The sequence below is a fragment of the Eucyclogobius newberryi genome, unplaced genomic scaffold (assembly GCF_026437365.1).
Source record: "Eucyclogobius newberryi isolate DKJ021-1_F unplaced genomic scaffold, fEucNew1.0.hap1 SCAF_15, whole genome shotgun sequence".
In the NCBI taxonomy this organism is placed as follows: Eukaryota; Metazoa; Chordata; class Actinopteri; order Gobiiformes; family Gobiidae; genus Eucyclogobius; species Eucyclogobius newberryi.
This window is the reverse complement of record NW_027315779.1, coordinates 22,619,864-22,643,424: the sequence shown is the minus strand read 5'-3', so window position 1 is coordinate 22,643,424 and position 23,561 is coordinate 22,619,864. Positions and strand designations below refer to the sequence as shown.

General features: G+C 39.2%; 1 protein-coding gene across 11 annotated transcripts in view; it reads left to right on the top strand.

Moving 5' to 3' along the window:
* LOC140361152 (uncharacterized) overlaps positions 1-23,561 on the top strand; it is a 46,073-nt gene that overhangs the window by 13,301 nt on the left and 9,211 nt on the right. Inside the window, exons 4-10 of one of the 11 annotated variants that reach the window (XM_072446803.1) lie at positions 1-11,978; positions 12,714-14,966; positions 15,702-16,460; positions 17,196-17,954; positions 18,690-19,448; positions 20,184-22,067; positions 22,803-23,561. The exon at positions 1-11,978 is cut by the window's left edge and continues 10,249 nt beyond it. In XM_072446803.1, the coding sequence (XP_072302904.1) occupies positions 1-11,978; positions 12,714-14,966; positions 15,702-16,460; positions 17,196-17,954; positions 18,690-19,448; positions 20,184-22,067; positions 22,803-23,561 (19,151 nt within the window). The other 10 variants (XM_072446802.1, XM_072446801.1, XM_072446798.1 and 7 more) reach the window with 10 other exon arrangements.

Genomic DNA, 23,561 nt, shown 5'->3' with positions numbered 1-23,561 from the left:
AGTTGAAAGAAGAAGATCTTGTGGGTAAAACCAAGCTTGTAGAAGGAATGGGCGAAAGGCTCAAACAGTTGATGGAAAAGGTTCGTAAAAGGATGGAAAACAAAATGACTCAAGTTGAAGTAAATGACAAACTTGTTCTTAGGCAACTTGCGATGTCGGAGAAATGTTCAGAGGAAATGAAGAGAAGCAAAGATCAAATGCATTTACAATTTGACAGATTTCAGCAGGAAAAGGAAGCTCTTCGTGGAATCATACCAACCATGCTCAAAAGAATGTGGGATGAAAAAGCAGGTGTAGAGAAAGAAAAGCGTGACATACAGCGTCTGAAAACACAAGTCCAGGCGTACGTTGGCTTATTAGAACAAAATAAGGCCGACATGACGAAAGCGAGAGACCAATTCAGAAAGAAACAGTCTGAACTTGTAACGCAAAAGGAACATATTGACCATCTGCTGAAGGACGCCTACAATGAGAGGAGTAACCTAAAGGACATGGCTGCTCAGAGTGATGTTCAGAGACTAAATCTAAAGAAAATGATGAATGATTTTGTCCATCAACAAGAAGACTTACAGTTGAGGAAAAAGGAACTCGACAGTCAAAGCAAAGAATTGAAAACCTCCACTGAGTTGCTGAAAGTGGAGCGACACAACATGGAAGAACTGAAGAAGGAACTGGAGAGAAAGAGACAAGACTCTCAGACAGCAATGCATGCGATCAACGAAGAGAACATGCAACTCCAGGAGAACAGGAGAATATTACAGACTGAAAGAGAGAAACTTGATATTCTGAAAACGGGAGTGGAAAAGAACAGAGATGAAATGGAAGCTGCAAAGAAACTTATTCTAGAGGAGAAATGTCAGCTGGACAAAACAAAGACAGAAATAGACCTGAAGAAACTGGAAATTGACTTACAACAAGAAAAACTGAACAGCCAGAAGGAATTACTAAGCAGAGAAAAGGATCACGTGAGTGCTCTGATGAAGGACTTAGACAGGAGAAGAGAAGAAGCCGATGCCACGTTAAGACTCATTCATGAAGAGAAATATCAGCTTGAAGACAACAGAAGAAAGTCCCAAACTGAAAGAGAACAGCTGAAAGTGTTGATGACAGAAGTGAACAGAAAACGAAAGGAGAGTGAGGCCACCATGAAGCTTATCAAAGAGGAGAGAGAGCAACTGGACAGACTGAGGATGGAACTGGAAATGAAGGGACAGAAACTGGAGCATCAGCAGGTCGAGCTGAGACAAAAAGAAGAGGAACACCTGAGCACTCGACAACAAGCTGAAGTGGTTCAGGAAGATCTGAAAGCTGCTTTGGAGGAAATCAGAGAGCAGAGACGCCAACTCAGTCTGAAGGACAACACTTTGGACATGGACAGGCTGAAGCTGCAGAAACAACAGGAGCAGATGGACACAGAGCTGAAGACAAGACGAGAGCAGCTTCTCATTGTGAGAGAGCGACTGAGCCACCTGAAAGGTCTCCTCCAACACAAGAGGAGCACATCACAACTACACCTACAGGACATGGACACTCTGAGGCGGCAGCTCACAGCTCTGGACCAGGACAGAGACAAGATGGACGACTGCACTCAGCTGTTGGAGAGACACAAGGACAATCTTAAAGACACACTGTCTCTCTTCATTGGACAAAAGCAACAACTTGTACTGGAGAGACAAAACGTGGAGACAGAGAGCTCAGAAGTGAAGCAGCAGAGACAGGAACTGGGACAAGAGAGGAACAAGATGAACAGAGAGAAAGAGGAGCTGCAGAAGATGATGGGTGATGTCATGAGGAAGTTAGAGAGATACTGCAATGAAATGAGGAAGGACAGAAACACGCTCCTGCAGACGAGCTCTAAACTCCTGAATCAGAAAGAACACAGTGAAACTCTGCTGAGGGAAGTCAAAGGTCAGAGAGTTGAGACTGCTGCATTGTTTGACAACACAAGAGCCAAACTTCTAGAGCTAACTGACAAAGTTGTATTAAAACAAAAAGAACTAGATCTGAAAGAAGAAGACTTTACAAAACTAACCCTGGAGCTGCAAATGTCTGACAACAAATTAATAACTGAAAGAGAACAAGTAGAACTCTTGCGAAATCTCACAGAAAAAAGAGACGAAACAGAAAGTGCTCTCAACCAAATCACAGAGGAGAGGAAATCGCTCCGTCAAGATAAGAATGATATTGAAGAGGAGCGGAAACTGCTTCTGGAAGAAAGGCAGAAACTGGAAGAGAGCTGGGTATTGGTCCAAGTCCAGAACGATCAAATATCCAATTCTGTGAGAATGATGGAACATTTAAGAACAAGGCTTAAAGAATTTGTAGAAAGACAACGTGAAGATGCAGAAATCAGGATTGAACTCATGACTCAAAACAGCATCCGGTTTACAGAGCTACACCATAAACTGATCAATGACCAGAAAGAACTTATAGAGAAAGTAAAACAATATGTACCAAAAATGATGAGCATTATTGTAACAAATGGAGAAAGGCAGGAGAAAAAAGATAAGAATATTGATGGTCTAAAAAAGAAAATCAAGAAACAAAATGTGTGCTTGGAATCAATGTTGTCTAATGTTAAGAATTGCTTGACCATATTTGCATTTCAAAAAGAGAAGCTAGAGAAAACTAAGGCGGATTTACAAATGGAGAAAGAACATATTCAAACATTACGGCTTGAAATAGATCAAAACAAACTCTGCATTAAAAACCTGGAACTTATGGTTAAGACAAAGTTACAACAATTTAAGAGTACAGTTATCAAAACCCAACTGGAAGGACAAACTGTGGATGTGCAGAGTGAACAGAAAGCTGACCTGCTGAAAGGGGACATTCGTACACAGGTCGATCTCTTAGACACAGGTCAACGTGTCATGAAAGAGGCACAAAGTAAACTGAAGAACATTGTGTCAGAGCTCGAAAACGGCAGACAATGCATCCACTGTCTTCTGCACGATGTCAACGCGGAAAAGTTCAACATTCAAAACCTGATTCTGGAGACGTCTCAAGTAAGAGAAACACTGATGAAAAGGTTTATATTGAAACATAAAGAACAAGAAGCTAAAGATGAAGAGATAAAACAGCAATCACTCAAACTGGACCAAAAACGGAACACGTTGTCGTCAGAAAGACAGGAAGTAAATGCGTTGAGACAAAAGAATGAAACCACTTTAGATGTAATTAGAGCAGAAAGAGACGAGGTCGTACAAATGAAGACTGAGGTCAATGTGGAGAGTCTCAAATCAGACGAGGATAAAGCGAGAATGAGAAAAGAGCTAATTAAGTTGGAAACAAGCGAGAAGACACTTGTGGAGAAGATTACATCGATTGAAACTCTGAGAAGAAAGTTTGAGGAGCTGTATGAGAAGATGAGTGGATATGTCCAAACACAGACGGGCCCTGGAGAAGCAGAGGCTGGTACCAGCTTTGTGAGTGGAATCATTCAGACTGAAGGCCATGTGGAAAAACAGCTGGTTTGTGACAGCGAAAAACGGCAAAAACACATTTCTGAGCTGACAGCAAAAGAGAATGAGCTCAGAGACGTATTGGGTTCCATGGAAACAGGAATGGGAAAAGTCCAAGAGCAGGGTCGAAGGATAAATGAGCAACTGAAAAACAAACTGCATAAATTAGAGACAAGCAAGAACCAACTTCAAAGGTTATGCAATGATTTGAAGCAAAAGTGGGCCGGGCTAGAGGAAAATAAACGCAAAATAGAGGAGTATATTCAACTGTTCTTGAAGCAAAGAGATGAATTGAAACATCTGTCACTCCAAAACATCCCGGAAGAGAAGTACAACAGACAGGTTTTAAAAACATGTGTTGAGACTGAGGTGCAAACGGAAAATGTCATTTTTATGAAAGAAACAAGAGAAGCCCCACGGTACATGGACCAGCCCACGAAACAAATCATGTCAGACGTGTGTACTCAAACTGACATGGAAAGGCCAAAGAAAGACAGAATGGATGATGGAATCCAAAAACAAATTCAAGCATTGAAAGCCAGTACATTTTTAATACAAGATGAGAAACAAAAATTATCCTGTGCCCAAAATGAGCAAAGAATTCAATGTCAAAAACTATCAAGGCTTTTTGAAGATATTGAGAAAATGAGAACGAGCATACAAGATTTAGCCTTTGAAGTTCAGGCTAAACACAAGGAGCTCCAGGAGAAATATACAGGGAAAATAGTGCATCTGCAGAGTAATATTGTTTCAGAGGTATCGCAAAGTCTTGACAAAAAGGATCAGGATGTTAAAACTGCTATTGACAGCATGAGACTAGACAGAGAATACATGACTGAAATGAAAAGCATATTCGACATTCAGAAGGCGATGCTTTTAAGTGAGAAGAACGAGATACAGCAAAGGATGTCAACACTTCTCTTAAAAGAAGACAATCTCCTGGGAAAATGTAAATATATGGATTTTTTAAATGGCAAGCTGAAAGATGTAATTAAAGGGACGACAGACAGAATTAGAAACAAAATAAGAGAATTGGAAGAAAATTCAAACAGTGTTATTTTACTGTGCACTTTATTGGAGAAAAAGTGTGCTGATCTGGATCAAGTAAAAAACAACATGTCTAGTTTTGCTGAAATGCTGAAAGAAGGAATGAGGGAACTCTTCAAACTAAAATATCCAGCAGGAGATCAGATGAAATGTGTGGTGTGTGAAGACCAAAGGCTTGTCAAGTTTGAGGATGAAAAGAAGGCGATGGATGAAACAGCAAAGAATTTCAATCTTCTGAAAGTCGTGGAGGGGATCAAATCTGAGCTTGAATCAACTTTAAAGGAACTCAGGAACCACAAAGACAATATTAACTCTGTTTTGGAAGCAATCAGAACTGAAAGGTCCAGCATGGGAATAGAGAGGAAACATTTAGATCAAATTAAGATTGAAATTCAGAAAAGGAAAGATGAAATGGTAAGAAAAATGTTAGAGATCAAGTCCTGTAAAGAAATGGTTATGAATAAAATGCAAGGTGTCGTGATTATGACCGAAAAACTCAAACTGCTAAACGAAAGGATGATTGGGAATGTCAAGCTGCAACTGAACGTATTGCACGAGAACAACCATCAAGTGTCAACGCTGTGCTCAGACCTGGGACAGAAAATGGCAGATATCAGCAAAAATAAAGAAACTCTTTTGAGCGTTACACAACTACTGAACAAGGTAGTCAAAGGGGAGACTAAAAAAGTTCAAATGGAGAGTGAAGGTGTATCTGAAAGTGAAAATTTGGAAATTGCATTGCTAGACCAAGTAAAAAGACAAAAAGATATGGAAAGAAAAGAAGAAACAATCAATAGAGATAAATTGCAACGTGATGTAATCTCGGGCATATTGCAACAACAGACACTTAATTTAAAGGAAGAAAAGGACAAGATTGAAATAATCACAAAAGAGCTGGACAAGAAAAACAAAAGCATGAATGTTTTGCTACAGGAGCTAATGAGAGAAAAAGGTCAAATAAAGAAAATAAGACTTCAACTTGACACAACAAAAGGTCAAATGGGAGTTCTGGTGACGAGGTTGGATCTGAAACAAATGGAAGATAAGGATAAGGCTGAGAAGGTTAAACCGGAAGTCAGTTTATCAACCAATATAAGACAAGGGCAAGAATGGGCTGAACTGGGCGAGGTTTCCATGAGTCCAGAAGAGCCCAGCCCAGACTTGATTATGGACATGCAGCAACTGGAGGACAATACAGAAAGAATGAGAACTAGAGAAGAAGAACTAAAGGAAAATCGAGCTAAACTTCAACAGCTGAAAGAAAGAATGTGCAATGATCTACAAACGAAAGCAAACAGATTAAAAGAGGACAGAGAAACACTAGTCAAAATGATGTCTCAATTTCAAAATAATCAAGAAGTTGTGTCTAGATTTAGCGATTTGCTCAACACACAAAGAGACAAAATGATGTTTCTACTGGTAAATATGATCAGTACAGACAAAGAAACTGAAAATAATCCACAGAAGAAGTTAGAGGATGAAGTGAGAATTGGTAATAAACAAGAGATAGAGCAAACAAGGACTAAGGTTGAGCTCCATCTAATTGAAAGACATAAAGATGACATGATGAGACAAATTAAACAGGTCCAAAAAACAAGCTCTGAACTTCTTAAGCAGAGGAAACGTACTGAGAGTCTGCTGATGGAAGCTTACGCAGAGAAGACCAACATCCAAGACATGGCAACACAGATTCGCTCTAAGAGACAACAGTTTGAGAGTGTCATCCATGAATTTAAGCTGTGGCAAACTGAGATGGAGAGGCAACAGCAAAATGTGAACAAATGTAGAGATTTGTTGGAGAAGGAGAGAGAACAATTGGAAGAGCAGAGGAAACATCTGGAGATGAAAAGACAAGAGGGCGTTACAGCTATGTTCATGCTCAATGAGGGGAAACAAAAGCCCACGGAAGACAATTCACAAGTTGAATTAGAAGAACCGAACAGTCAAAGAGAACAATTGGAGGTTGCAATGAAAATTATTGATGAAGAGAAAAAACAGCTTCTCAAAATGAAGACAGAGCTGGACATGGAAAGACAAGAAATAGAACAGCAGCAATGCAAAGTAATAAAACACGAAGAAGAACTCAAACGCCAAGAAACGCATGATTATACTGAGCTACTGAAGGTAAAGAGGCAGCTGGAGGAACAGAAGAAGGAACTTGAGAAAATAAAACGAGAGGCTGAAACTGAGGCTGGTAAGAGCTGCAAAAATGAAGAGAAACAGCAACTTCTGATAATAAAGGCCGAGCTGGAAATGAAGAGACGAGAAGTAGAACACCAGAAAGACAAACTGCAACAAGAACTAGGTTTGAGACAAAATAAACTGGAGACGGGAATAAAAGAGCTCCGGACTTACAGTCAGCTGTGGCAAGCACAAAAACAACAATTGGAAGAACTGAAAAAAGACCTGGACAAAGAGTGGACGGCAACAAAAACTGCAATAAGCCGCATTAATGGAGAAAATGAACAGATAATGGAGAGCAGAAGAAAGCTACAAGCTGAAGAAGAAAATCTGGAACAAAAGGAAACTGCAGAAGTAATGGCCCTCATAAATGAAGAAAAACAGAAACTTCACCAAGAGGCAAGAGAGATGGAGAAGAAAAGACAGGAAGTCCAGCATCAAAAAGATTCCTTGAAAGAAGAAGTCACTACAGAACTAGAGTTGAGAAAAAATAAACTGGAAACACAAATTCAAGAGCTGCAACGCTCCAGTGATTTGCTGAAGAAAGACAGAAAACTATTGGAAGAATCAAGGAACGACCTTGACAGAAGAAGACAAGAAAATGAAGTCACTATGAGCCTCATAAAGGAGCAGAAAACACTGCTTCAGGAAAGACAAAAGAAATCAGAAAGTGACAAAGAACATGTAGAAACCTTGATGAAGGAAGTAAAAACGAAAAGTGTGGAGAATGAAGCTACCAAGAGCTCCATGGATGAGGAAAAACAACAGCTTCTGAAAATAAAGGTAGAGCTGGACATAAAGAGACAAGAAGTAAAACACCAACAGGACAAACTGCAACAAGAACTAGAGTTAAGACAAAATAAACTGGAGACAGGATTTAAAGAGCTCCAAACGTACAGTCAGCTGTGGCAGCAAGAGAAACAACAACTGGAGGAGCTGAGGAAAGACCTGGATCAAGAAAGGACAGCAACTAAAACTGATCAAGATATCTGTTATGAAGTGAAAGAAAAAATAAAGGAGCACATCAAAGAGCTGCAAGCTGCAAAAGAAACAAATGAGATCTTAAAGGAGGATGTGAACAGGCAACAAAAGGAAACTGCAGAAGCAATGGCCCTCATAAATGAAGAAAAACAGAAACTTCACCAAGAGGCAAGAGAGATGGAGAAGAAAAGACAGGAAGTCCAGCATCAAAAAGATTCCTTGAAACAAGAACTCACAGTCACTACAGAACTAGAGTTGAGAAAAGATGAACTGGAAACACAAATTCAAGAGCTGCAAAGTTCCAATGATTTGTTGAAGAAAGACAGAAAACTATTGGAAGAATCAAGGATGGACCTTGACAGAAGAAGACAAGAAACTGAAGTTGCCATGAGACTGCTTCAAGAAGACAGGAGACAATTAGAAATGGACAAAGAACAAATCAAAGCATTGATGGATCGGATGGAAATTAAACATTTAGAGACTGAGGCTGCTAAGAAAATCAATGATGAAGAGAAAGAACAACTTCTACAAATGCAGGCAGAACTGGACATGAAGAGACAGGACGTTGAATGCCAAAAAGACCACCTGAAACAAGAACTAGAGCAAAGACAAAACAAACTGGAGACAGGATTTAAAGAGCTACAGACTTACAGTCAGCTGTGGCAGGAAGAGAAACAACAATTTGAAGCCCTAAAGAAAGACCTGGACCAAGAAAGGACAGCAACAAAAACTGCAATAAGCATTATCAATGAAGAGAAAGAACAAATAAAAGAGAGCAGAAGAAAATTACAAGCTGAAAAAGAAAATCTGGAAAACTTAAAGGAGAATGTAAAAAAGCAACAAAAGGAAACTGCAGAAGCATTGGCCCTTATCAGTGAAGAAAAACAGAAACTTCACCAAGAGGCAAGAGAGATGGAGAAGAAAAGACAGGAAGTCCAGCATCAAAAAGATTCCTTGAAACAACAAGAACTCACAGTCACTACAGAACTAGAGTTAAGACAAAATAAACTGGAGACAGGATTTAAAGAGCTCCAAACGTACAGTCAGCTGTGGCAGCAAGAGAAACAACAACTGGAGGAGCTGAGGAAAGACCTGGATCAAGAAAGGACAGCAACTAAAACTGATCAAGATATCTGTTATGAAGTGAAAGAAAAAATAAAGGAGCACATCAGAGAGCTGCAAGCTGCAAAAGAAACAAATGAGATCTTAAAGGAGGATGTGAACAGGCAACAAACGGAAACTGCAGAAGCAATGGCCCTCATAAATGAAGAAAAACAGAAACTTCAACAAGAGGCAAGAGAGATGGAGAAGAAAAGACAGGAAGTCCAGCATCAAAAAGATTCCTTGAAACAAGAACTCACAGTCACTACAGAACTAGAGTTGAGAAAAGATGAACTGGAAACACAAATTCAAGAGCTGCAAAGTTCCAGTGATTTGTTGAAGAAAGACAGAAAACTATTGGAAGAATCAAGGAACGACCTTGACAGAAGAAGACAAGAAACTGAAGTTGCCATGAGACTGCTTCAAGAAGACAGGAGACAATTAGAAATGGACAAAGAACAAATCAAAGCATTGATGGATCGGATGGAAATTAAACATTTAGAGACTGAGGCTGCTAAGAAAATCAATGATGAAGAGAAAGAACAACTTCTACAAATGCAGGCAGAACTGGACATGAAGAGACAGGACGTTGAATGCCAAAAAGACCACCTGAAACAAGAACTAGAGCAAAGACAAAACAAACTGGAGACAGGATTTAAAGAGCTACAGACTTACAGTCAGCTGTGGCAGGAAGAGAAACAACAATTAGAAGCCCTAAAGAAAGACCTGGACCAAGAAAGGACAGCAACAAAAACTGCAATATGCAGCATCAATGAAGAGAAAGAACAAATAAAAGAGAGCAGAATAAAATTACAAGCTGAAAAAGAAAATCTGGAAAACTTAGAGGAGAATGTAAAAAAGCAACAAAAGGAAACTGCAGAAGCATTGGCCCTTATCAGTGAAGAAAAACAGAAACTTCACCAAGAGGCAAGAGAGATGGAGAAGAAAAGACAGGAAGTCCAGCATCAAAAAGATTCCTTGAAACAACAAGAACTCACAGTCACTACAGAACTAGAGTTGAGAAAAGATGAACTGGAAACACAAATTCAAGAGCTGCAAAGTTCCAGTGATTTGCTGAAGAAAGACAGAAAACTATTGGAGGAATCAAGGAACGACCTTGACAGAAGAAGACAAGAAAATGACGTCACTATGAGCCTCATAAAGGAGCAGAAAACACTGCTTCAAGAAAGACAAAAGAAATCAGAAAGTGACAAAGAACATGTAGAAACCTTGATGAAGGAAGTAAAAACGAAAAGTGTGGAGAATGAAGCTGCCAAGAGCTCCATGGATGAGGAGAAACAACAGCTTCTGAAAATAAAGGTAGAGCTGGACATAAAGAGACAAGAAGTAAAACACCAACAGGACAAACTGCAACAAGAACTAGAGTTAAGACAAAATAAACTGGAGACAGGATTTAAAGAGCTCCACACGTACAGTCAGCTGTGGCAGCAAGAGAAACAACAACTGGAGGAGCTGAGGAAAGACCTGGATCAAGAAAGGACAGCAACTAAAACTGATCAAGATATCTGTTATGAAGTGAAAGAAAAAATAAAGGAGCACATCAAAGAGCTGCAAGCAGCAAAAGAAACAAATGAGATCTTAAAGGAGGATGTGAACAGGCAACAAAAGGAAACTGCAGAAGCAATGGCCCTCATAAATGAAGAAAAACAGAAACTTCACCAAGAGGCAAGAGAGATGGAGAAGAAAAGACAGGAAGTCCAGCATCAAAAAGATTCCTTGAAACAACAAGAACTCACAGTCACTACAGAACTAGAGTTAAGACAAAATAAACTGGAGACAGGATTTAAAGAGCTCCAAACGTACAGTCAGCTGTGGCAGCAAGAGAAACAACAACTGGAGGAGCTTAGGAAAGACCTGGATCAAGAAAGGACAGCAACTAAAACTGATCAAGATATCTGTTATGAAGTGAAAGAAAAAATAAAGGAGCACATCAGAGAGCTGCAAGCTGCAAAAGAAACAAATGAGATCTTAAAGGAGGATGTGAACAGGCAACAAACGGAAACTGCAGAAGCAATGGCCCTCATAAATGAAGAAAAACAGAAACTTCACCAAGAGGCAAGAGAGATGGAGAAGAAAAGACAGGAAGTCCAGCATCAAAAAGATTCCTTGAAACAAGAACTCACAGTCACTACAGAACTAGAGTTGAGAAAAGATGAACTGGAAACACAAATTCAAGAGCTGCAAAGTTCCAGTGATTTGTTGAAGAAAGACAGAAAACTATTGGAAGAATCAAGGATGGACCTTGACAGAAGAAGACAAGAAACTGAAGTTGCCATGAGACTGCTTCAAGAAGACAGGAGACAATTAGAAATGGACAAAGAACAAATCAAAGCATTGATGGATCGGATGGAAATTAAACATTTAGAGACTGAGGCTGCTAAGAAAATCAATGATGAAGAGAAAGAACAACTTCTACAAATGCAGGCAGAACTGGACATGAAGAGACAGGACGTTGAATGCCAAAAAGACCACCTGAAACAAGAACTAGAGCAAAGACAAAACAAACTGGAGACAGGATTTAAAGAGCTACAGACTTACAGTCAGCTGTGGCAGGAAGAGAAACAACAATTAGAAGCCCTAAAGAAAGACCTGGACCAAGAAAGGACAGCAACAAAAACTGCAATAAGCATTATCAATGAAGAGAAAGAACAAATAAAAGAGAGCAGAAGAAAATTACAAGCTGAAAAAGAAAATCTGGAAAACTTAGAGGAGAATGTAAAAAAGCAACAAAAGGAAACTGTAGAAGCATTGGCCCTTATCAGTGAAGAAAAACAGAAACTTCACCAAGAGGCAAGAGAGATGGAGAAGAAAAGACAGGAAGTCCAGCATCAAAAAGATTCCTTGAAACAACAAGAACTCACAGTCACTACAGAACTAGAGTTGAGAAAAGATGAACTGGAAACACAAATTCAAGAGCTGCAAAGTTCCAGTAATTTGCTGAAGAAAGACAGAAAACTATTGGAGGAATCAAGGAACGACCTTGACAGAAGAAGACAAGAAAATGAAGTCACTATGAGCCTCATAAAGGAGCAGAAAACACTGCTTCAGGAAAGACAAAAGAAATCAGAAAGTGACAAAGAACATGTAGAAACCTTGATGAAGGAAGTAAAAACGAAAAGTGTGGAGAATGAAGCTGCCAAGAGCTCCATGGATGAGGAGAAACAACAGCTTCTGAAAATAAAGGTAGAGCTGGACATAAAGAGACAAGAAGTAAAACACCAACAGGACAAACTGCAACAAGAACTAGAGTTAAGACAAAATAAACTAGAGACAGGATTTAAAGAGCTCCAAACGTACAGTCAGCTGTGGCAGCAAGAGAAACAACAACTGGAGGAGCTGAGGAAAGACCTGGATCAAGAAAGGACAGCAACTAAAACTGATCAAGATATCTGTTATGAAGTGAAAGAAAAAATAAAGGAGCACATCAAAGAGCTGCAAGCAGCAAAAGAAACAAATGAGAACTTAAAGGAGGATGTGAACAGGCAACAAAAGGAAACTGCAGAAGCAATGGCCCTCATAAATGAAGAAAAACAGAAACTTCAACAAGAGGCAAGAGAGATGGAGAAGAAAAGACAGGAAGTCCAGCATCAAAAAGATTCCTTGAAACAAGAACTCACAGTCACTACAGAACTAGAGTTGAGAAAAGATGAACTGGAAACACAAATTCAAGAGCTGCAAAGTTCCAGTGATTTGTTGAAGAAAGACAGAAAACTATTGGAAGAATCAAGGAACGACCTTGACAGAAGAAGACAAGAAACTGAAGTTGCCATGAGACTGCTTCAAGAAGACAGGAGACAATTAGAAATGGACAAAGAACAAATCAAAGCATTGATGGATCGGATGGAAATTAAACATTTAGAGACTGAGGCTGCTAAGAAAATCAATGATGAAGAGAAAGAACAACTTCTACAAATGCAGGCAGAACTGGACATGAAGAGACAGGACGTTGAATGCCAAAAAGACCACCTGAAACAAGAACTAGAGCAAAGACAAAACAAACTGGAGACAGGATTTAAAGAGCTACAGACTTACAGTCAGCTGTGGCAGGAAGAGAAACAACAATTAGAAGCCCTAAAGAAAGACCTGGACCAAGAAAGGACAGCAACAAAAACTGCAATAAGCATTATCAATGAAGAGAAAGAACAAATAAAAGAGAGCAGAATAAAATTACAAGCTGAAAAAGAAAATCTGGAAAACTTAGAGGAGAATGTAAAAAAGCAACAAAAGGAAACTGCAGAAGCATTGGCCCTTATCAGTGAAGAAAAACAGAAACTTCACCAAGAGGCAAGAGAGATGGAGAAGAAAAGACAGGAAGTCCAGCATCAAAAAGATTCCTTGAAACAACAAGAACTCACAGTCACTACAGAACTAGAGTTGAGAAAAGATGAACTGGAAACACAAATTCAAGAGCTGCAAAGTTCCAGTAATTTGCTGAAGAAAGACAGAAAACTATTGGAGGAATCAAGGAACGACCTTGACAGAAGAAGACAAGAAAATGAAGTCACTATGAGCCTCATAAAGGAGCAGAAAACACTGCTTCAGGAAAGACAAAAGAAATCAGAAAGTGACAAAGAACATGTAGAAACCTTGATGAAGGAAGTAAAAACGAAAAGTGTGGAGAATGAAGCTGCCAAGAGCTCCATGGATGAGGAGAAACAACAGCTTCTGAAAATAAAGGTAGAGCTGGACATAAAGAGACAAGAAGTAAAACACCAACAGGACAAACTGCAACAAGAACTAGAGTTAAGACAAAATAAACTAGAGACAGGATTTAAAGAGCTCCAAACGTACAGTCAGCTGTGGCAGCAAGAGAAACAACAACTGGAGGAGCTGAGGAAAGACCTGGATCAAGAAAGGACAGCAACTAAAACTGATCAAGATATCTGTTATGAAGTGAAAGAAAAAATAAAGGAGCACATCAAAGAGCTGCAAGCAGCAAAAGAAACAAATGAGAACTTAAAGGAGGATGTGAACAGGCAACAAAAGGAAACTGCAGAAGCAATGGCCCTCATAAATGAAGAAAAACAGAAACTTCAACAAGAGGCAAGAGAGATGGAGAAGAAAAGACAGGAAGTCCAGCATCAAAAAGATTCCTTGAAACAAGAACTCACAGTCACTACAGAACTAGAGTTGAGAAAAGATGAACTGGAAACACAAATTCAAGAGCTGCAAAGTTCCAGTGATTTGTTGAAGAAAGACAGAAAACTATTGGAAGAATCAAGGAACGACCTTGACAGAAGAAGACAAGAAACTGAAGTTGCCATGAGACTGCTTCAAGAAGACAGGAGACAATTAGAAATGGACAAAGAACAAATCAAAGCATTGATGGATCGGATGGAAATTAAACATTTAGAGACTGAGGCTGCTAAGAAAATCAATGATGAAGAGAAAGAACAACTTCTACAAATGCAGGCAGAACTGGACATGAAGAGACAGGACGTTGAATGCCAAAAAGACCACCTGAAACAAGAACTAGAGCAAAGACAAAACAAACTGGAGACAGGATTTAAAGAGCTACAGACTTACAGTCAGCTGTGGCAGGAAGAGAAACAACAATTAGAAGCCCTAAAGAAAGACCTGGACCAAGAAAGGACAGCAACAAAAACTGCAATAAGCATTATCAATGAAGAGAAAGAACAAATAAAAGAGAGCAGAATAAAATTACAAGCTGAAAAAGAAAATCTGGAAAACTTAGAGGAGAATGTAAAAAAGCAACAAAAGGAAACTGCAGAAGCATTGGCCCTTATCAGTGAAGAAAAACAGAAACTTCACCAAGAGGCAAGAGAGATGGAGAAGAAAAGACAGGAAGTCCAGCATCAAAAAGATTCCTTGAAACAACAAGAACTCACAGTCACTACAGAACTAGAGTTGAGAAAAGATGAACTGGAAACACAAATTCAAGAGCTGCAAAGTTCCAGTGATTTGCTGAAGAAAGACAGAAAACTATTGGAGGAATCAAGGAACGACCTTGACAGAAGAAGACAAGAAAATGACGTCACTATGAGCCTCATAAAGGAGCAGAAAACACTGCTTCAAGAAAGACAAAAGAAATCAGAAAGTGAAAAAGAACATGTAGAAACCTTGATGAAGGAAGTAAAAACGAAAAGTGTGGAGAATGAAGCTGCCAAGAGCTCCATGGATGAGGAGAAACAACAGCTTCTGAAAATAAAGGTAGAGCTGGACATAAAGAGACAAGAAGTAAAACACCAACAGGACAAACTGCAACAAGAACTAGAGTTAAGACAAAATAAACTGGAGACAGGATTTAAAGAGCTCCACACGTACAGTCAGCTGTGGCAGCAAGAGAAACAACAACTGGAGGAGCTGAGGAAAGACCTGGATCAAGAAAGGACAGCAACTAAAACTGATCAAGATATCTGTTATGAAGTGAAAGAAAAAATAAAGGAGCACATCAAAGAGCTGCAAGCAGCAAAAGAAACAAATGAGATCTTAAAGGAGGATGTGAACAGGCAACAAAAGGAAACTGCAGAAGCAATGGCCCTCATAAATGAAGAAAAACAGAAACTTCACCAAGAGGCAAGAGAGATGGAGAAGAAAAGACAGGAAGTCCAGCATCAAAAAGATTCCTTGAAACAAGAACTCACAGTCGCTACAGAACTAGAGTTGAGAAAAGATGAACTGGAAACACAAATTCAAGAGCTGCAAAGTTCCAGTGATTTGTTGAAGAAAGACAGAAAACTATTGGAAGAATCAAGGATGGACCTTGACAGAAGAAGACAAGAAACTGAAGTTGCCATGAGACTGCTTCAAGAAGACAGGAGACAATTAGAAATTGACAAAGAACAAATCAAAGCATTGATGGATCGGATGGAAATTAAACATTTAGAGACTGAGGCTGCTAAGAAAATCAATGATGAAGAGAAAGAACAACTTCTACAAATGCAGGCAGAACTGGACATGAAGAGACAGGACGTTGAATGCCAAAAAGACCACCTGAAACAAGAACTAGAGCAAAGACAAAACAAACTGGAGACAGGATTTAAAGAGCTACAGACTTACAGTCAGCTGTGGCAGGAAGAGAAACAACAATTTGAAGCCCTAAAGAAAGACCTGGACCAAGAAAGGACAGCAACAAAAACTGCAATATGCAGCATCAATGAAGAGAAAGAACAAATACAAGAGAGCAGAAGAAAATTACAAGCTGAAAAAGAAAATCTGGAAAACTTAGAGGCGAATGTAAAAAAGCAACAAAAGGAAACTGCAGAAGCATTGGCCCTTATCAGTGAAGAAAAACAGAAACTTCACCAAGAGGCAAGAGAGATGGAGAAGAAAAGACAGGAAGTCCAGCATCAAAAAGATTCCTTGAAACAACAAGAACTCACAGTCACTACAGAACTAGAGTTGAGAAAAGATGAACTGGAAACACAAATTCAACAGCTGCAAAGTTCCAGTGATTTGCTGAAGAAAGACAGAAAACTATTGGAGGAATCAAGGAACGACCTTGACAGAAGAAGACAAGAAAATGAAGTCACTATGAGCCTCATAAAGGAGCAGAAAACACTGCTTCAGGAAAGACAAAAGAAATCAGAAAGTGACAAAGAACATGTAGAAACCTTGATGAAGGAAGTAAAAACGAAAAGTGTGGAGAATGAAGCTGCCAAGAGCTCCATGGATGAGGAGAAACAACAGCTTCTGAAAATAAAGGTAGAGCTGGACATAAAGAGACAAGAAGTAAAACACCAACAGGACAAACTGCAACAAGAACTAGAGTTAAGACAAAATAAACTAGAGACAGGATTTAAAGAGCTCCAAACATACAGTCAGCTGTGGCAGCAAGAGAAACAACAACTGGAGGAGCTGAGGAAAGACCTGGATCAAGAAAGGACAGCAACTAAAACTGATCAAGATATCTGTTATGAAGTGAAAGAAAAAATAAAGGAGCACATCAAAGAGCTGCAAGCAGCAAAAGAAACAAATGAGAACTTAAAGGAGGATGTGAACAGGCAACAAAAGGAAACTGCAGAAGCAATGGCCCTCATAAATGAAGAAAAACAGAAACTTCAACAAGAGGCAAGAGAGATGGAGAAGAAAAGACAGGAAGTCCAGCATCAAAAAGATTCCTTGAAACAAGAACTCACAGTCACTACAGAACTAGAGTTGAGAAAAGATGAACTGGAAACACAAATTCAAGAGCTGCAAAGTTCCAGTGATTTGTTGAAGAAAGACAGAAAACTATTGGAAGAATCAAGGATGGACCTTGACAGAAGAAGACAAGAAACTGAAGTTGCCATGAGACTGCTTCAAGAAGACAGGAGACAATTAGAAATTGACAAAGAACAAATCAAAGCATTGATGGATCGGATGGAAATTAAACATTTAGAGACTGAGGCTGCTAAGAAAATCAATGATGAAGAGAAAGAACAACTTCTACAAATGCAGGCAGAACTGGACATGAAGAGACAGGACGTTGAATGCCAAAAAGACCACCTGAAACAAGAACTAGAGCAAAGACAAAACAAACTGGAGACAGGATTTAAAGAGCTACAGACTTACAGTCAGCTGTGGCAGGAAGAGAAACAACAATTTGAAGCCCTAAAGAAAGACCTGGACCAAGAAAGGACAGCAACAAAAACTGCAATATGCAGCATCAATGAAGAGAAAGAACAAATACAAGAGAGCAGAAGAAAATTACAAGCTGAAAAAGAAAATCTGGAAAACTTAGAGGCGAATGTAAAAAAGCAACAAAAGGAAACTGCAGAAGCATTGGCCCTTATCAGTGAAGAAAAACAGAAACTTCACCAAGAGGCAAGAGAGATGGAGAAGAAAAGACAGGAAGTCCAGCATCAAAAAGATTCCTTGAAACAACAAGAACTCACAGTCACTACAGAACTAGAGTTGAGAAAAGATGAACTGGAAACACAAATTCAAGAGCTGCAAAGTTCCAGTGATTTGCTGAAGAAAGACAGAAAACTATTGGAGGAATCAAGGAACGACCTTGACAGAAGAAGACAAGAAAATGAAGTCACTATGAGCCTCATAAAGGAGCAGAAAACACTGCTTCAGGAAAGACAAAAGAAATCAGAAAGTGACAAAGAACATGTAGAAACCTTGATGAAGGAAGTAAAAACGAAAAGTGTGGAGAATGAAGCTGCCAAGAGCTCCATGGATGAGGAGAAACAACAGCTTCTGAAAATAAAGGTAGAGCTGGACATAAAGAGACAAGAAGTAAAACACCAACAGGACAAACTGCAACAAGAACTAGAGTTAAGACAAAATAAACTAGAGACAGGATTTAAAGAGCTCCAAACATACAGTCAGCTGTGGCAGCAAGAGAAACAACAACTGGAGGAGCTGAGGAAAGACCTGGATCAAGAAAGGACAGCAACTAAAACTGATCAAGATATCTGTTATGAAGTGAAAGAAAAAATAAAGGAGCACATCAAAGAGCTGCAAGCAGCAAAAGAAACAAATGAGAACTTAAAGGAGGATGTGAACAGGCAACAAAAGGAAACTGCAGAAGCAATGGCCCTCATAAATGAAGAAAAACAGAAACTTCAACAAGAGGCAAGAGAGATGGAGAAGAAAAGACAGGAAGTCCAGCATCAAAAAGATTCCTTGAAACAAGAACTCACAGTCACTACAGAACTAGAGTTGAGAAAAGATGAACTGGAAACACAAATTCAAGAGCTGCAAAGTTCCAGTGATTTGTTGAAGAAAGACAGAAAACTATTGGAAGAATCAAGGATGGACCTTGACAGAAGAAGACAAGAAACTGAAGTTGCCATGAGACTGCTTCAAGAAGACAGGAGACAATTAGAAATGGACAAAGAACAAATCAAAGCATTGATGGATCGGATGGAAATTAAACATTTAGAGACTGAGGCTGCTAAGAAAATCAATGATGAAGAGAAAGAACAACTTCTACAAATGCAGGCAGAACTGGACATGAAGAGACAGGACGTTGAATGCCAAAAAGACCACCTGAAACAAGAACTAGAGCAAAGACAAAACAAACTGGAGACAGGATTTAAAGAGCTACAGACTTACAGTCAGCTGTGGCAGGAAGAGAAACAACAATTTGAAGCCCTAAAGAAAGACCTGGACCAAGAAAGGACAGCAACAAAAACTGCAATAAGCATTATCAATGAAGAGAAAGAACAAATAAAAGAGAGCAGAAGAAAATTACAAGCTGAAAAAGAAAATCTGGAAAACTTAGAGGCGAATGTAAAAAAGCAACAAAAGGAAACTGCAGAAGCATTGGCCCTTATCAGTGAAGAAAAACAGAAACTTCACCAAGAGGCAAGAGAGATGGAGAAGAAAAGACAGGAAGTCCAGCATCAAAAAGATTCCTTGAAACAACAAGAACTCACAGTCACTACAGAACTAGAGTTGAGAAAAGATGAACTGGAAACACAAATTCAAGAGCTGCAAAGTTCCAGTGATTTGCTGAAGAAAGACAGAAAACTATTGGAGGAATCAAGGAACGACCTTGACAGAAGAAGACAAGAAAATGAAGTCACTATGAGCCTCATAAAGGAGCAGAAAACACTGCTTCAGGAAAGACAAAAGAAATCAGAAAGTGACAAAGAACATGTAGAAACCTTGATGAAGGAAGTAAAAACGAAAAGTGTGGAGAATGAAGCTGCCAAGAGCTCCATGGATGAGGAGAAACAACAGCTTCTGAAAATAAAGGTAGAGCTGGACATAAAGAGACAAGAAGTAAAACACCAACAGGACAAACTGCAACAAGAACTAGAGTTAAGACAAAATAAACTAGAGACAGGATTTAAAGAGCTCCAAACATACAGTCAGCTGTGGCAGCAAGAGAAACAACAACTGGAGGAGCTGAGGAAAGACCTGGATCAAGAAAGGACAGCAACTAAAACTGATCAAGATATCTGTTATGAAGTGAAAGAAAAAATAAAGGAGCACATCAAAGAGCTGCAAGCAGCAAAAGAAACAAATGAGAACTTAAAGGAGGATGTGAACAGGCAACAAAAGGAAACTGCAGAAGCAATGGCCCTCATAAATGAAGAAAAACAGAAACTTCAACAAGAGGCAAGAGAGATGGAGAAGAAAAGACAGGAAGTCCAGCATCAAAAAGATTCCTTGAAACAAGAACTCACAGTCACTACAGAACTAGAGTTGAGAAAAGATGAACTGGAAACACAAATTCAAGAGCTGCAAAGTTCCAGTGATTTGTTGAAGAAAGACAGAAAACTATTGGAAGAATCAAGGATGGACCTTGACAGAAGAAGACAAGAAACTGAAGTTGCCATGAGACTGCTTCAAGAAGACAGGAGACAATTAGAAATGGACAAAGAACAAATCAAAGCATTGATGGATCGGATGGAAATTAAACATTTAGAGACTGAGGCTGCTAAGAAAATCAATGATGAAGAGAAAGAACAACTTCTACAAATGCAGGCAGAACTGGACATGAAGAGACAGGACGTTGAATGCCAAAAAGACCACCTGAAACAAGAACTAGAGCAAAGACAAAACAAACTGGAGACAGGATTTAAAGAGCTACAGACTTACAGTCAGCTGTGGCAGGAAGAGAAACAACAATTTGAAGCCCTAAAGAAAGACCTGGACCAAGAAAGGACAGCAACAAAAACTGCAATAAGCATTATCAATGAAGAGAAAGAACAAATAAAAGAGAGCAGAAGAAAATTACAAGCTGAAAAAGAAAATCTGGAAAACTTAAAGGAGAATGTAAAAAAGCAACAAAAGGAAACTGCAGAAGCATTGGCCCTTATCAGTGAAGAAAAACAGAAACTTCACCAAGAGGCAAGAGAGATGGAGAAGAAAAGACAGGAAGTCCAGCATCAAAAAGATTCCTTGAAACAACAAGAACTCACAGTCACTACAGAACTAGAGTTAAGACAAAATAAACTGGAGACAGGATTTAAAGAGCTCCAAACGTACAGTCAGCTGTGGCAGCAAGAGAAACAACAACTGGAGGAGCTGAGGAAAGACCTGGATCAAGAAAGGACAGCAACTAAAACTGATCAAGATATCTGTTATGAAGTGAAAGAAAAAATAAAGGAGCACATCAAAGAGCTGCAAGCAGCAAAAGAAACAAATGAGAACTTAAAGGAGGATGTGAACAGGCAACAAAAGGAAACTGCAGAAGCAATGGCCCTCATAAATGAAGAAAAACAGAAACTTCAACAAGAGGCAAGAGAGATGGAGAAGAAAAGACAGGAAGTCCAGCATCAAAAAGATTCCTTGAAACAAGAACTCACAGTCACTACAGAACTAGAGTTGAGAAAAGATGAACTGGAAACACAAATTCAAGAGCTGCAAAGTTCCAGTGATTTGTTGAAGAAAGACAGAAAACTATTGGAAGAATCAAGGAACGACCTTGACAGAAGAAGACAAGAAACTGAAGTTGCCATGAGACTGCTTCAAGAAGACAGGAGACAATTAGAAATGGACAAAGAACAAATCAAAGCATTGATGGATCGGATGGAAATTAAACATTTAGAGACTGAGGCTGCTAAGAAAATCAATGATGAAGAGAAAGAACAACTTCTACAAATGCAGGCAGAACTGGACATGAAGAGACAGGACGTTGAATGCCAAAAAGACCACCTGAAACAAGAACTAGAGCAAAGACAAAACAAACTGGAGACAGGATTTAAAGAGCTACAGACTTACAGTCAGCTGTGGCAGGAAGAGAAACAACAATTAGAAGCCCTAAAGAAAGACCTGGACCAAGAAAGGACAGCAACAAAAACTGCAATATGCAGCATCAATGAAGAGAAAGAACAAATAAAAGAGAGCAGAATAAAATTACAAGCTGAAAAAGAAAATCTGGAAAACTTAGAGGAGAATGTAAAAAAGCAACAAAAGGAAACTGCAGAAGCATTGGCCCTTATCAGTGAAGAAAAACAGAAACTTCACCAAGAGGCAAGAGAGATGGAGAAGAAAAGACAGGAAGTCCAGCATCAAAAAGATTCCTTGAAACAACAAGAACTCACAGTCACTACAGAACTAGAGTTGAGAAAAGATGAACTGGAAACACAAATTCAAGAGCTGCAAAGTTCCAGTGATTTGCTGAAGAAAGACAGAAAACTATTGGAGGAATCAAGGAACGACCTTGACAGAAGAAGACAAGAAAATGAAGTCACTATGAGCCTCATAAAGGAGCAGAAAACACTGCTTCAAGAAAGACAAAAGAAATCAGAAAGTGACAAAGAACATGTAGAAACCTTGATGAAGGAAGTAAAAACGAAAAGTGTGGAGAATGAAGCTGCCAAGAGCTCCATGGATGAGGAGAAACAACAGCTTCTGAAAATAAAGGTAGAGCTGGACATAAAGAGACAAGAAGTAAAACACCAACAGGACAAACTGCAACAAGAACTAGAGTTAAGACAAAATAAACTGGAGACAGGATTTAAAGAGCTCCACACGTACAGTCAGCTGTGGCAGCAAGAGAAACAACAACTGGAGGAGCTGAGGAAAGACCTGGATCAAGAAAGGACAGCAACTAAAACTGATCAAGATATCTGTTATGAAGTGAAAGAAAAAATAAAGGAGCACATCAAAGAGCTGCAAGCAGCAAAAGAAACAAATGAGATCTTAAAGGAGGATGTGAACAGGCAACAAAAGGAAACTGCAGAAGCAATGGCCCTCATAAATGAAGAAAAACAGAAACTTCACCAAGAGGCAAGAGAGATGGAGAAGAAAAGACAGGAAGTCCAGCATCAAAAAGATTCCTTGAAACAAGAACTCACAGTCACTACAGAACTAGAGTTGAGAAAAGATGAACTGGAAACACAAATTCAAGAGCTGCAAAGTTCCAGTGATTTGTTGAAGAAAGACAGAAAACTATTGGAAGAATCAAGGATGGACCTTGACAGAAGAAGACAAGAAACTGAAGTTGCCATGAGACTGCTTCAAGAAGACAGGAGACAATTAGAAATTGAGAAAGAACAAATCAAAGCATTTATGGATCGGATGGAAATTAAACATTTAGAGACTGAGGCTGCTAAGAAAATCAATGATGAAGAGAAAGAACAACTTCTACAAATGCAGGCAGAACTGGACATGAAGAGACAGGACGTTGAATGCCAAAAAGACCACCTGAAACAAGAACTAGAGCAAAGACAAAACAAACTGGAGACAGGATTTAAAGAGCTACAGACTTACAGTCAGCTGTGGCAGGAAGAGAAACAACAATTTGAAGCCCTAAAGAAAGACCTGGACCAAGAAAGGACAGCAACAAAAACTGCAATATGCAGCATCAATGAAGAGAAAGAACAAATACAAGAGAGCAGAAGAAAATTACAAGCTGAAAAAGAAAATCTGGAAAACTTAGAGGCGAATGTAAAAAAGCAACAAAAGGAAACTGCAGAAGCATTGGCCCTTATCAGTGAAGAAAAACAGAAACTTCACCAAGAGGCAAGAGAGATGGAGAAGAAAAGACAGGAAGTCCAGCATCAAAAAGATTCCTTGAAACAACAAGAACTCACAGTCACTACAGAACTAGAGTTGAGAAAAGATGAACTGGAAACACAAATTCAAGAGCTGCAAAGTTCCAGTGATTTGCTGAAGAAAGACAGAAAACTATTGGAGGAATCAAGGAACGACCTTGACAGAAGAAGACAAGAAAATGAAGTCACTATGAGCCTCATAAAGGAGCAGAAAACACTGCTTCAGGAAAGACAAAAGAAATCAGAAAGTGACAAAGAACATGTAGAAACCTTGATGAAGGAAGTAAAAACGAAAAGTGTGGAGAATGAAGCTGCCAAGAGCTCCATGGATGAGGAGAAACAACAGCTTCTGAAAATAAAG